The following is a 13824-nucleotide window of genomic DNA, read 5'->3' as shown; positions in this document are numbered from 1 at the left end:
CACTGACTCAAAGTGGGTCCAGGTCTCTGTCTATGGCCACAGGAAGGTCCTTTGGTCTCTCTGTGGGGCAGATGCCTCTGGCTGGAAAACCTGCCTGGTACTGGTACCCTTGCTTTGCCCATCACTCCCAGCATCCACATGCAGAATTGTTGGGCTGTACCAGTTACTGATGAAGGATAAAGAGGAGGACATACTTACTGAGATCTCTATGAGTCTGTGAAATAAAATGTCCCTTGGCTCATGGAATTCAAACAAAAAATACTGAAAGAGAAGAGCAAGACAGCTGAGCCCTGGACTCCCAAAATGGCCCCACAAGCAATTCTGCCTGAGAGCAGCTGCATCCTGAGCATCCCCTGCAAGGATGGCCCCAGCCACTTGGGACACCGGTAGGGTAAGGACAGAGCTTCTGTCTATACCACATACCTCATTGTAGAAGGGGCAGTTTGTTGACTTCTGCGTCGCTGTGTGCCTCTTCTCCTCTCCAAGCTTGACTACCACAAAGGGGTTAATGTTCACCCCCACCAGCTTCTGTGCTTCAATGATATTAATCCCAACCTGAGAAAATGTGGAAGAAACCCCTTGGATCAGCACTCTCCTCATTTCCAGCACCGTCTTGAGCTTATTTCAGCAATACCTGCAAATGTGCAGGGCCCTCTCACTAGAGGGGTTGGACGCTTGGGGCAGGCAAGAGCATGGCTGCTGAAATCTGCTATAGCCGAGACAAACCAAAATGGTATTTGAGATTTTGTTTCTTTCAGACAAATCCCCAGCACCTTTGACAGAAGCAGCCTCCCCTGTGGCACTGTCACCTCAGTAGCACTGTCCCCACTCAGTTCCTGATCCCAAGGGGATGCAAACCCACTAATCCCACATCGTGGGGTCCACAGAGCATCTTGGAGAAGATATTCTTTGTATCTCCTGTCAATACTTCTCTTTGAATCCAACTGAGATGGACCTGATGTCAGAGCATCACCCAGAGCCACAGCTTCATAACAGCCTCCCACCATCTCCAAGAAAGACCCTACAGCAGCCCTCCACCCCCATCCATGCACTACAAATGTCCCTGGGGGCCCAGCCAAGGCCCAGGGGAAGCTGGCAGGCACCAGCCCTGCCCAAGTGCTCTCTGAAGCTCTGCTCAGGCAGTGTTCTACAGTGGCACATGTGGCTGTCAGGCTGATTCCCTTCTGCTGAACATCTATAGCTAGCTACATGACCCAAAAAGAAATTCTGCTCTGGGCTGGCTGATGTTGGAGCCAGAACTCATGGATGCAGTTTGTTCAGGGAATCTCACACCTTGCCCAGGGAAACCACACAAAGCAAGACGACGTCTTCATGCTAGAGGCCTCGCTGGGGTATGTGACAACTGGAGAAGCCCAGGTCTGCAGCAAGGGATTCAGGGACGGGCTTCAGGGACAGAGGCAGCTGCAGGGACATGCACCCAATGCTGCAGTACCTGGAAGCTCTGTGGGGTTGGGGTGGCAAAGAGGTCCCGTGTGGAGCAAAGTCTGGAGCGGCTGCACAGAAAAACAACCTGGGTGAGCAAGTCTCTTCAACTGCATGGACCTGACCAAGCCCCTACCAAAGAAGCAATGGAAACCCTGGCAAATAATGGTTTCTTGCCCTGGAAATGAGCAAATCCCCAACAGTCCCTGTTTGGGGCCATTGGAGATTGAACATTTCTGACATTTTGCAAAAGCAGAATGCCAAGAGATGCAGGATTCCCCTAGAAATCACCCCATGAGCTGGCACTTTCTACCCCAGGGCCCAAGCAGGGGCAAAAAAGAACATGATGTCATGGATACCTCTTCACAGGGCTGAAGACAATGCCTGAGACCTCCATCTCAGACACATCATAGAAATCTTCTTCCTCCTCTTCCTCTTCCTCATCAGTCTCGAGGCCTTTTGCCAGCTTCCTGCCCAGTGTGGTGGCCCTCCTGTCCAGTTCGCTTGCTCTTGGCCCCTCAGCTGCCCTGCAAGCACCCCCACCGTGTCATGCACCACATTGTCAGCGCTGACAAGTGGGTTGTACAGTCCCCTCCACCCAGAGTATGAGCTGCTACACTCAAGTAGGGCTACTTACTCGAGTTCTTCAAATCCAGGATTGCAGATGATTAACTCCGAACTGTAAGAAAAACAGATGCTTTGCTTAAAAAACAAGTGTGTTGTAGTTGTTCACTGATGCATTTAAGTAACAGTGCCACAGCCATGCTCGTGCTTGGTTCTTGGCAGGAACATGAACATCCTCCTAAGCAATGCTTCTCCACTGTCCACCCTGTATGCCTGCTGCTTTGCCTCTGGCACTCCAGAAGTCACACTCCCCAGACCTTGCTGCTGCCTGTCATCCTGTCCATCCCAGACACCCGTACGTCCCCTGGTTTTGGGCACCACCTGTGTGCAGGGTGCCTGGGCTTGCTACAGTCCAAAGCCACGCTCTCTGCAACTTTGCAACCACAGTGTGGCTCTGATCAGCCAGGAACGCTGATGAAATGCTCTCAAGTCTGAGAGGACTCCTAGGGTACAGTGGGGTTGTTGCAGTCGCAGGCTCTTCGTGAAGACAAGGTATTTTCTTTTCGAGAGCCCTGCTCACTTACTGCTGCTGTAGAGCAGAGATGCATCAGCCTGGCCAGAGGTGGACAGTAAATGAGGCTGGATTGCATCCCAAAGGCTGCCACTGGCAAAGGCAGCTGTACAAGCTGCCTGGAAATTTGCTCTTCACAGGATTTCACTACCTGTCTTTTATCTGATAGACAAAGTCCTCTTCAACCCAGGTCCCAGCTGAGCCATCTGGAGGCTGGTAGCGCAAATCCAACTCAATGTAGATCTACAAACAGAAAATGAAACTGCCCAAGAGCTCAGCAGCCACAAAACAACTGCAGAAATGTCACAGAAAAGGGGAAGGGGAGTGTGGAAGAAAAAAAAGAAATGAGATGCTGGTGGAAAGAAGGGGAAGGAAAGGGGGTCAGAACTCCACAGGAAGCCTGTTTATACCAGACTCTCCTTTTGTGTCTCCATCAACAAGCTAGAGTTAACCAAACTCTAGGATTCACTGAATAAAAGCTGGCTTAAGTTTACAAGTCTAAAATATACCATGGAGGTGCCCCTGAGAGCCATCTCAGGGCACTTTTGACAAGGAAAGTGGGGAGAGCCCTGCAGCAGAGCAAACATGCAGGGTTTTGAAGTGGTCTCTCTGTGAGAGGCATGAGACAGCCATCAGAGCATCCCCAGGCATGACAGCTTGGTTTAAAACACCACAGAAGCTATAAGCATACCCTGAGTCTGCATCACAAGGGACATCAACTAACTTAGTGTTAGTGATGAAGAAGGATGGCCAGAGAAGTATGGGGCATGTTGGTTACTGGCACAGCCAGCTTGGGTCTGAAAACATTTGGCCTGCAGGTGACCAGCCTGACCTCAAACCAACACAAACATGCAAGAATTTCACAGCGTTTTTTCATTGCAGCCATGGAGGAAGTCACTCCTCAGAAGGCTGAAGGGGATGTACAAGCTAGGTTCACAGCTCAGTCCCTGGAAAACATGTTCCTGGGAGGAGAAATACAGCCCAAGAAAGCAGTAGTACAGAGGCTGGGAAAGGCAGCAGCAAAGGCTGGATGGATGCAGAAGTCTGAGACAAAGCTGGGTGAATAGCTGAGGCTCTGAAAAAAACCTTCAAACCACCAGGAGAAAAACGGGTGCAAATAACTCAAACCCCAGAGAAGAACAGGACTTGGAATAGCAGGAAGGGTTTTGTTTGCACTTTGCTGAAGGAGCACCAGTTGAAGCAGTCTCTCTCCCTTGGGGACATGTCTCTTCCCAGCTGAGGGAGAAGGTCTTAGGCTGCTCCTGGATGGGTGTCCAGGCTTGCCTGCCCTATTTCTGTCACCCGCAGCCCTTGTGCAGCCAGGGCTGCACAATCAAAAACTAACCTGGCAAAACTGAATGCAGTTGGTTTTTGGTTGGAGTGGCTCATCAGCGTGAGTGCTGCTGTTAGCACAAGAGAAGCAGCAGCCAGGGGCAAAGGGTTGGGCCACAGAGCAGTTCTGATTTTACAGTGCTGTAAGTGCCCCTAGCTAGGTCCCTTCAAACCATCACCAGCATGGAGTGCTGCCGACAGGTCGGTCTAGTCACTGTCCATTTGCTACCATGAACATTTACATAGTGAGAAGCACTGGTATAAAAATCATCCTGGAAATCCTGTTTCCACCTGGACCTGCTCCCTGATCCAGCCAACTCAGCAACACGGGAAAGCCATGCCTGTGCTCGTGGTCTAGTGGCCATAGAGTTGCATCCCACATGCCACCACAGAGGTGAGCGAGGTTGCCCATGGGAAGGGCAAACAAGGGCGCAGCACATCACAGGGCTGTCCACCTCCGCCTCTCCTCCTCCCAGCCCTGCCCACAGCCCTGGCACTGAGCCCTGATTGTCCAGCACTTGCTGAGCCATGCCTGCACACCCAGCTGGCAGGAAACACTTCATTTTTGGGTCACGTTCATTTTCCACTTGCACAAAGGGCCCAGTGAGCCCTGATGCCAAGGCAGGAGGAGAGTGGGACCCATGGCGCAGAGCAGAGGGGCAAGCAAGTGTCAGAGCCGCTCACGCTGCCCCAGATCATTGTTAAGCCATTCAGTTAGCACTGGTGTTTAACCTAAAAACTCATGGGAGTTCCAAAGCACTCTGCCACCTTCAGCCTCACTCCATCAGCTCCCCTCTGCTTCGCACCCTGCAGCAGCCCATGTCCACGCACTGCACGGTGCAGGAAGCAGATGAAATACCACCTCCTACATCCATCACCCAGACGGGGGGAGGTTTTACTAAGCCTCCCTCTGCTCATCCACAACCTCAGCAGGTCTCCAGGGCCCCCAGCCCACCCCACACACTTCTGGATTGTCCTAAAACCACTTGTGGTGTTGAGGTGGCTGCAACCCTGTGCAGAGGGGTCACAAACACCACAGCACTCCCAGGCTCAAAGCAGCACCTTGGACTACCCCTCAGCCCCAAATCCACCTGGGAAGCACCACACAAGGTTTCCCACAAAGACTTCCTGATTGCTGATGGCCAGGGTGCCCTCAGAGGACTTACACCAGTGACTCTGTGGTTCCCGTCGATGAGGGCCTCCCGGAGGATCAACCTCCCAGACGTCATCAGGTGCTGAAGGCTGAGCACAAGGGTACCGAGAATCCTGTAACAAAACCAGAGACTGCAGCAATACTGAACATAGCCTACATGCTGGGGGAAGTGAGTACCAGGATGTCTGCTCTCCTGCTCACAGCCCCTCCGAAGCTGCGGTGAAGGCAGCTAACTGCTGCTGTGCTGTCCGTAGGAAGTCTGGCAGATGAAATACCTGAGACTCACTGACCCTACTGCCTTCATCCTAGTCATGCCCAGGCAGCTGCTTGCAACTGAGCTGCCATCATTAAACGCATTCACAAAATAAAATCATACAATAGTTTGGGTTGGAAGGGACCTTTAACGGTCATCTAGTCCAACCCCCCTGCAACAAGCAGGGACATCTTCAAATAGAAGAGGTTTCTAGATCAGGAGGTTGCTCAGAGCCCAGTCCAACCTGACCTGGAATGTTTCCAGGGACGGGGCATCCACCACCTCTCTGGGCAACCTGTGCCTGTGCTTCACCACCCTCACTGTCAAAAATTTCTTCCTTAGATCTAGTCTCAACCCACCCTCTGTTGGTTTAAAACCATTACCCCTTGTCCTCCTGCAACAGGCCCTGCTAAAAAGTCTCTCCCCATCTTTCTTCTAAGCCCCCTTTAAGCCCAGAAAGGCTGCAATAAGGTCTCCCCGGAGCCTTCTCTTCTCCAGGCTGAGCAACTCCAACTCTCTCAGCCTGTCCTCACAGCAGAGCTGTTCCATTCTTTCGATCATCTTTGTGGCCTCCTCTGGCCCCACTCCAACAGGTCCATGTCTCTCCTGGGCTGAGGGCTCCAGAGCTGGACGCAGAACAGCAGGGAGGTCTCACCAGAGCAGAGCAGAGGGGCAGAATCCCCTCCCTCACCCTGCTGGCCACGCTGCTTTGGGTGAAGCCCAAGATGCAGTTGGCCGCCTGGGCTGTGGGCGCACATTGTCAGCTCATGTCCAGCTTTTCATCCACCAGTACTCTAGTCCTTCTGGGCAGGGCTGCTCTCCATCCCTTCATCCCCCAGCCTGTACTGATACCAGGGGTGGTCCCAACCTAGTTGTAGGACCCTGCACTTGGCCTTGTTGAACCTCATAAGGATCACACAGGCCCACTCCTCGAGCTTGCCCAGGTCCTTCTGGATGGCATCCCATCCCTCCAGTGTGTCAACCGCACCACTCAGCTTGGTGTCATCTGCAAACTTGCTAAGGGTGCATTGATCCCACTGTCTATGTCATTGATGAAGATATGAAACAATCCTGGTCCCAGTACAGACCCCTGAGGGACACCACTCATCACCGATCTCCACCTGGACATGGAGCCGTTGACCACTACCCCCTGGATGTGACAATCCAACCAGTTCCTCATCCACCCAACAGTCCACCCATCAAATCCATCTCTCTCCAGATTTAGAGAGAAGGGTGTTGGGGGGGGACTGTGTCAAAGGCATTCCAGAAGTCCAGATAGGTGACATCAGTAGCTCTTCCCTTGTCCACTGAGGTAGCCACTAGGTTGGTCAGGCAGGACTTGCCCTTGGTGAAGCCATGCTGGTTGTCTCGAATCGCCTCCCCGTCCCCATGTGCCTTAGCCTAGCTTCTAGGAGGATCTGTTCCATGATCTTCCCAGGCACAGAGGTGAGGTTGAGAGGTCGGTAGTTCCCAGGGTCCTCCTTTCTACCCTTTTTAAAAATGGTGCAATGTTTCCCTTTTTCCAGTCTCCAGGGACTTCACCTGACTGCCAGGAGTTTTCAAATATCATGGAGGCTTGTGCAGATCCAGTCCCCCTGAGTGTGAAGGAGCTCTCCCCTTCAGCAGAGCTGGACTTCACAGGAGCCAGTCTGTGTCTGGGCTTCCAGGGGAGCTGGGGTGACTCTTCCCAGACAAAAGCAGAGGCTTCACACAAGTAAACACAGAAATAGGACATAAATCCATGGCCACAGGGATGTCTGCAGCAAGTCAGGCCAAAACTTATCTACTCTAAAGGGGCTTCTCCCTGGGGAAGGGTCATCTGACTCCCTGCAAGTGGCAGTAACATATCTGGGGTTGCATTCAACCACTCCTAACCCCACCTTGTGCTACTGCTGTCTGGAGCCCCTGTGTACGCTGGCCTCCATCTCCCCGTGGCAGCTCTGCTGGCAGCCAAGCTAAGCCCCGCCTGAAGCAGAGCTTCCTGCTGCCTGCTGGAAACCACCATTGGAGTGTTTCACTGCCCGCCCAGGACCAAGAGAGGAGGAATCATTCCCCAGTCACCTCTATTTCAGCTGCAAGCTGCTGATCTCTCATATCCCCTCTCACCTCCTTCTTCTCTGAGATGCAGAGCCTGTCTAGTTTCCTACCCCCAAGGAAGGAATCTCTCCGCTCATCCCCCTCCTCTCCAGCTTTTCCAGCTCAGTGCTGCTGCCACAGAAAGGCTTCACATGCAGAAGTCCAGAGACCACAGGTCAATACAGCAGTGTAACAAATTTTTCCCTTCTGTCCTTCCACACTCTCTATTTATTTTTATCACCCCAATGCACTGACCAACTGCTTTTAAACTGTAATGTCTGTCACCTGCCATTACTCTGCTCCCCAGCAGCAGAGGTATGTGGATAAATGCTGCCAGTGCCAGTCTGGCCATTTCCTATTGGACTTCTTTGCTCAGCATCATCAGGTCTTGGTGATTTGTTACTGTTTGTTTTATCTATTTGTCCTATAGCCGTTTCTATTGACATTTCAGTTGGAGACAATTCCTCTGATCCAGCTCCCATAAGGAAAACAGCCAGTAAACAGTGACACAAAGTTCAGCCACATTTTCTGCTCTGGCTTTTTCTTTAAGTGTCTTGCATGTGCTCTACTCATCTGTTTCCTCCACATCCTCTCTGGAAGGCTTGGGATGGCTTTAAAATGTTTTGTATCATTAGTTGCCTCTAGAAAGTTGTTCCTGTTGATTTTCCTTCAGTTTTTACATTTTGCTTATCAGAGCTGGCACCCTTCCCTGCATCCTCATGTTTCACATGTCCTGGAAGGATGTACCTCTGCTCCCTTGTTTGCTCTACAACCACTACACAATCTGTCACCTCTACTCTTGGGTTTTCCTGAAGTGTTTTACAACTGCTGGAATAGCTACTGAGTTCACAGTACTGTATCTGTGCCACCTAGAATTTTAATTCGAGCTGATGCTTTAAATTTAAATTGCTGGGTTATTTTAAAGGTTAAACTACACTACCATAGGCTTGGGGCTTTTCCCCGCTAATAGGCATGTTGAATTTGGGTGCAGTACAGTCACCACATGAATCTACAGGGTGAGAGCAGGTCCAGTCTTGCCCTTGTAGGTCTATTTTTTAGGGTCCTATTTTACCTTTGTCCCACCTGAGGGTCTGATCTGGATGATTAGGTGGTGTTTGTTACTGCTGGCACAACTGTATCATTCCCCTTATTTAACTTAATACATACAGCACTGCTGCCCCACCAGAAAAAACAACTCAATCCCCCTTCTGTAACTTGTATCCTGCCTGTCTTCCTTCCATCAGATTTCCGATAAACTTTTTCTACTCCCAGTAGAAAATTTAAAGCCCAGTATGTCTCTTTGCCCACCAACCAAAGGACCTACCTGTTACTGAAAACCTTGCTGCAGTTGTAAACCTTAATGGAGAGTGTCTCTCCCACAAGCAGCTTCCCATAGTGAGGCCAGCGAAAGAGCTACAAACAGAGCAGGAAGAGATGACAATTCATTCCCAGACAGACTTTCCCATGTTTGGTGGCTGGTTGGTCTCTTCTGCAAGGTGACCAAACCAATGAGCGACAAAAAGCTGCTGTGGTGGGAAGTTACTTTGCTGCTGGCCAGGGCAAACCCTGCAGCTGAGAGTGGAGAAAGGGTGGGGAGGGGAGTGAGAGCCCTTCCAACAGCACAGAGCCACAGGTTGGCTGCTAAAGAAACCAGAGCATCATCACCCTGGATAGAGAAAAGGAGGATGCTTGTGCCTGCTGAGGTCCCTGAGCTGGCAGGTTGTGAGGTGAGGTGGAGCATGGGAAGGTACAGAGGTACTTGGGGAGAAGAGATCACCCAGGGCAGGAGCCATCAGGCTCAGGCACGTCGCAAAACTGTACCCCGAGGCTCCGCTTCACCTGACAGCCAAACTGGCCGGCTGCCTGGTGGCTGGCAAGAAGGAAAGGTCCCTCCTGCCCCCAATCCTTCTCTCCTTTCCCCAGGCAGCACAGAGGCATCCAGACAGGATGCAAGATGAGAGATGGGAACCACCCGCCAGCCCGGTACGGCCAAGCAAAACTGTACAGGCTTCAGGAATGTGATGGTGAAGACGGGTGCTAGAAGGAACGCTTCCCTGTCCCTACTCCACACCACCACCCACTCCTGCCCCACGAGGCATCGACCATGACACCGCCATGTCCCATGCCTGTTCCCTGGACAACACCTGCGGAGTATCCCCGGTGCTCCACACGCCATGCCACTTTGCCCTCACCTCCCCAAAGACAGCCTCTGGGCCACAGTGGATCTTCCTCGTCTTCTGGGTGAAGCCTTGGGAAGGAGACGGGAAACATGAGGTGCCAGCGGGGCAGCACGGCCCGGCCTGCCTGCCATGGGGACGGCAGACCCCATCCCTCCCTCCCGCCAAGCATGTCCGGAGCCCACCTCGGAAGCTGAGCTGCACCTGCCGCTCGCCGCGGCCCGGCAGCTGGGAGAGGCGCCGAACGCCGACGCTGAGCGCCATGGAGCCGGTGGCAGGCAGTGGTGTCCCGCTCGGCCCTGCTCCGCCCGGCGTGACTCAGCCCTGACTTGTCCAGCCGGTTTGGCCGCCCGCTCCCCGCCCCGGTGCCCCACGGGCCTGGCAGCGCCCGCCGAAGGTCGAGGGGGAGCGGGGAAGCAGCCCCAGCTGCTCCGCCTTCCTCAGCCCTGAGGCGCCAGGCTGGCTGTGGGCAGGGGACAGCCCCGGCGGGGAAGCGCGCGGCCCGGAGGCTCGGGGGGGGGGCGCTGCCCAGAGGTCTGCCCTGCGGCCGCCAGACCCCCATGGCTGCGGCCCCGCACGCCCTGTGGCAGCACTGGCGCAGAGGCCCGCCAGAGCCGGGGAGCGCAGCGGTGGGCGCTCTCCCTTCCCAGGGCTGGGGAAAGACAGAGAAGGGAAAATCCCCCAGCAGAGGTGTCACACGGCCACGCTTCAGGGCAGACCTGATACCCTGGGCAGGACTGGGGCCTCCTGGCTGGAGGACACGAGCCTGAGCACTGCAGGAAGGACAGGAGCACTGCTCTGTTCTCTCCCAGCCCTGAGGCTTCTCCAGCACGACATCACAGCTTCTGTGGTCAAAACCCTCCAAAGCAAACAGAGAGGGTGGGGAAGGGAAACAGGCCGGCCTAGGTCAGGGCCCTCTGATGAGGAGGGTTGGGCTCCCCTGATGCGAGGAAACTGGGCTCCAACTAGCATGCGCTCAGCAACACCCCCTCAACTCCTGCCTACCCGGCGTGGGACTGTGCAAGGGACCAGAACAGCTAAGCTGGTAGAGGTGGGACACCAGAGCACATCCTGGGAACAGAGGCTACAGCCCAGGTGGCAGCTCTCTAGGTCTGAGACGAACATTGAAATCCACAGACAGTGGGGCAGGAGCTCCAGCTGCGCTGCAGGGGCTGGCACCCTGGGGCACATCATACCAACCACCAGCTGTGCTCACAGCTGCACTCACCAGCTTGGCCTGATCCAGCTCATCTCACCTGCATGAGAACTGGTAAATGAGAGATGCTGGAGCCCTTCGGTGCATAGATTTAGGCCAGATTAAAGCAATCATACAATCATGAGCTCAGCAGAATTTGGAAAGCACTTCTTCCTCCTGGGGGTCTGGCTCTCCCAGTCAGCACCTGGCACCAAACACCTGCATCCATGCATGCTGTACAGGGCTCCTTACAGCAGGCCAGGGTGGCTAATCCAGCTCTGCAAACACCAAGTGAATCACGCCTGTGCAACGCCAGGCTGCTTCGAAGCAAGCCCTGCAGTTATTCCCTTTATCTCCCTCTTACACAAGAGCTTCCTGGAGTGCCAAGGAAGTAGTGCTGGTGATGGCCAAAACAAGCCGCAGTGGGAGGATGCCACTTCACAGTGCAGCAACAAAACATACCAGGCCAGCAGCATTTGGCACCACACTTGCGAGCCCAAATGAGGGAACTGATCAGTTTAGGGTGGCACAGAAAGCTCAGTGCACTGACCCTGCACCCAGTCATAGCTGGAAGCAGGGAAGGGGTGCAATTCAGGCTGCTTAATAAAGACATTCAAACCACCAAAGAGTGCTGCTGATGGGTGGATCAAGTATTTGCTCAAAGCTGATCAAAAGCCTCCCAGTGGAGTTTGTGTGGGTTCCTCAAGTACCTGGAAGCAGTCCCATCACTTGAAGGGTCTTAGAAGCAAGAGGAACCCTCCCTGATGAGATCCCACATGGAATAGCTTTTGATTTAGACAGAGCTGCTTTGGGGACCCCAAGTACAAGGGTGCTTGCTCAATCTTGGCCAAGGCAAGGGTAAACAGACTTCTGGGGTGTTCCCCATGCTTACCATCGAGATAAAGCAAGAGAGTGATCCAGGATGACAGAGAGCACACTCCAGCACTGGGCGAGAAGAGCACATTCTCCTGAGGAAGAAAACCTAAGCTCAAACCTGAGCTCTCATCTACCTGAAGTGACAACCATGCCATAAATCTGTATTCCAACTACACCCAGGGCAGCACAAGGCAGGAGACATACTTCCCAGCCTCTCACCAAAGTGCCCAGCAGTCAACTTCACTGCCTCTAAAACCAGGAGCCCTAGGGAGAGTCAAGAATGAGAGAAAACAAGCAAAACTGTGCTGTCCTGGTTCAGAAGCTTCGAAGCTTGACCCTCCCATGGCTTTTCACTCTGGGCCCACACACATGCAGCTCTTGTTCTCAAGTGACAACTATGGGACTTGTGTCCCTTTGCTTTTTCACATTTCAGCCACTTACCTGCAGGTAAACAGCATGTCCTCCAAATTCTCCTCTGCTCCCACAGGGGGAAGAACTTCCTTAGACCTGCCTCTACGTCTTGGCCTCTTCCTCCCCAAAACAGGGAAGGTCTCTCGCACCATCAATGAGTCCAGCATCTAAAAACACCTTGGCTAGCTGCAGAACAGTGACTCCAACTTCTCAGAGCCAGTGCAGAGACAGAGGGTTCAGTTTCTTCCTTTTGAGCGGGAACTGGCAGAGGTTTAAAAAGGAGAGATGAAATGGATTTCCTACTATGCATTCTGCTGTCTCAGAGCTCATCTTCTACCTCTCATGGCTGGAGCAAAGGGAAGTCCTAACATGTTTCTAACATCTTGCCAAAGAAACCACTAACTGAAGCCAAGCACTACACACTACCACTGGTATTTCTTCGTCCAAACAAGGGACTGGTGAGCCTTCAGAACTACTGCTGTAAATATCCTTTAAAGAACATTTTATTAAAAAGAAACAAAAAAAGATACACAGACAAAAACCAACCTTAAGTTTGCTTGTATACGTAATACAGGGCAAGAGAGCTTTGCATTCAGGGGTTGTAAGCAGCTGAAAACATGAGTAAAGGATGCTCTCAACCAAAGTGCAGTTTGTCAAAGAAGACTTGGCAGTTTTTCTCCCTCTCTTCCGCACTTGTAACACATTTTAGTTTAGGCAGCCACTGAAGAAGAGAGGTTGCTTGGTTTCCTTCAAGAATCTAAGTAAGTGTGAGTAAATGTCTCAGGAGAGACAGCCTGGCTTCCTCTCGAGGAAGCTGTCTGCTGCCTGTGGAACGTGGGAGAACACTTCATGGTCGAAACTAGGTTTAAATAAAAAACTAGCACAAATTCATCTTTTCTCAGCAGTGGTTCTAGACCCACAGCCCTTCAAACACAAGCTACGTACTAGTTTTGTGGCAGATACCATCCAGAACAACTAGTTGAGGATGTGGATTCAAACCCAGGTTCTGCTTTCCCTACCAGTTTCAAAGCCTGAATCACCAGGGCAGTCTTCCAAAGTATTCACACCATTTCCTGGCTTACCTGGTAGAACACACAAGTTCTTTCACCATTTCACAGTAAAGACACAACTCATCTTACTGCAGGACAGGGCTGCAGGATATACATTCAGTAGTCTTAGTGATGAACAGGTAGCAAAACTAATGATGATGGACAACTTGCTCTGCTTTCACAGCTGATCACACTCAACCTATGCTAACTCAGATGCTGAATCACTGACTACCAAGCTAGTACTATAGCAAAGACTTCCCATAAACCAAAACATCTACATTGCTGGAAAACAAAAGGAAAAGCTCAGAAAGTAAGTAAGAGTCCAGACATGCTAGGTAAGTCAAAGCAGATTGTTTATTTATGAAACTGAAAGTGCTGACCACTTGTAGTGCAATGACAAGCCTAAGTTTCTTTATCTCTATTTTTGAAATGAACTACCACCTCCCATCTCTCAAAACAATTGTGCTTTGCTATCATGTGCCTGTTCTACAGTCCCCAGACCACATAATACACGCTTCACACTTCAGAGCACAAGGAAGCACCTCTTTGGAGTTCCACAGGCAGCTACTTCTTCATTTCTTAACTTCTGTGACACAAAGAAATTACTCAAAGCATCTTTGTTTCAATGTTTTCAGTTGCTGGATTTTGAAAGTCATATTTATGTGACTCATTAATCCCACCCCCCAATTAATTAATCTGCATTAATCACCCCACAAAATAAGCA

The 13824-nt window shown here is 51.9% G+C and overlaps 1 protein-coding gene across 1 annotated transcript in view; it reads right to left on the bottom strand.

Moving 5' to 3' along the window:
• LOC309410640 (fer-1-like protein 4) overlaps positions 1–9833 on the bottom strand; it is a gene marked incomplete at both ends in the record, with an annotated part of 40510 nt that extends 30677 nt beyond the window's left edge. Inside the window, 10 exons of the mRNA XM_082007079.1 lie at positions 199–261; positions 424–555; positions 1454–1514; positions 1803–1970; positions 2081–2122; positions 2730–2821; positions 5077–5176; positions 8717–8805; positions 9585–9640; positions 9755–9833. Of these exons, the coding sequence (XP_081863205.1) occupies positions 199–261; positions 424–555; positions 1454–1514; positions 1803–1970; positions 2081–2122; positions 2730–2821; positions 5077–5176; positions 8717–8805; positions 9585–9640; positions 9755–9833 (882 nt within the window). The remainder of the gene's footprint in view (positions 1–198; positions 262–423; positions 556–1453; positions 1515–1802; positions 1971–2080; positions 2123–2729; positions 2822–5076; positions 5177–8716; positions 8806–9584; positions 9641–9754) is intronic.
• Between the last annotated feature and the right edge of the window lie 3991 nt (positions 9834–13824).

The sequence above is a fragment of the Phaethon aethereus genome (genome assembly GCF_964289735.1).
Source record: "Phaethon aethereus genome assembly, chromosome: 16".
NCBI classification, from domain to species: domain Eukaryota; kingdom Metazoa; phylum Chordata; class Aves; order Phaethontiformes; family Phaethontidae; genus Phaethon; species Phaethon aethereus.
The sequence above is the reverse complement of the archived record's forward strand: the minus strand, read 5'-3'. Positions and strand labels throughout refer to the sequence as shown.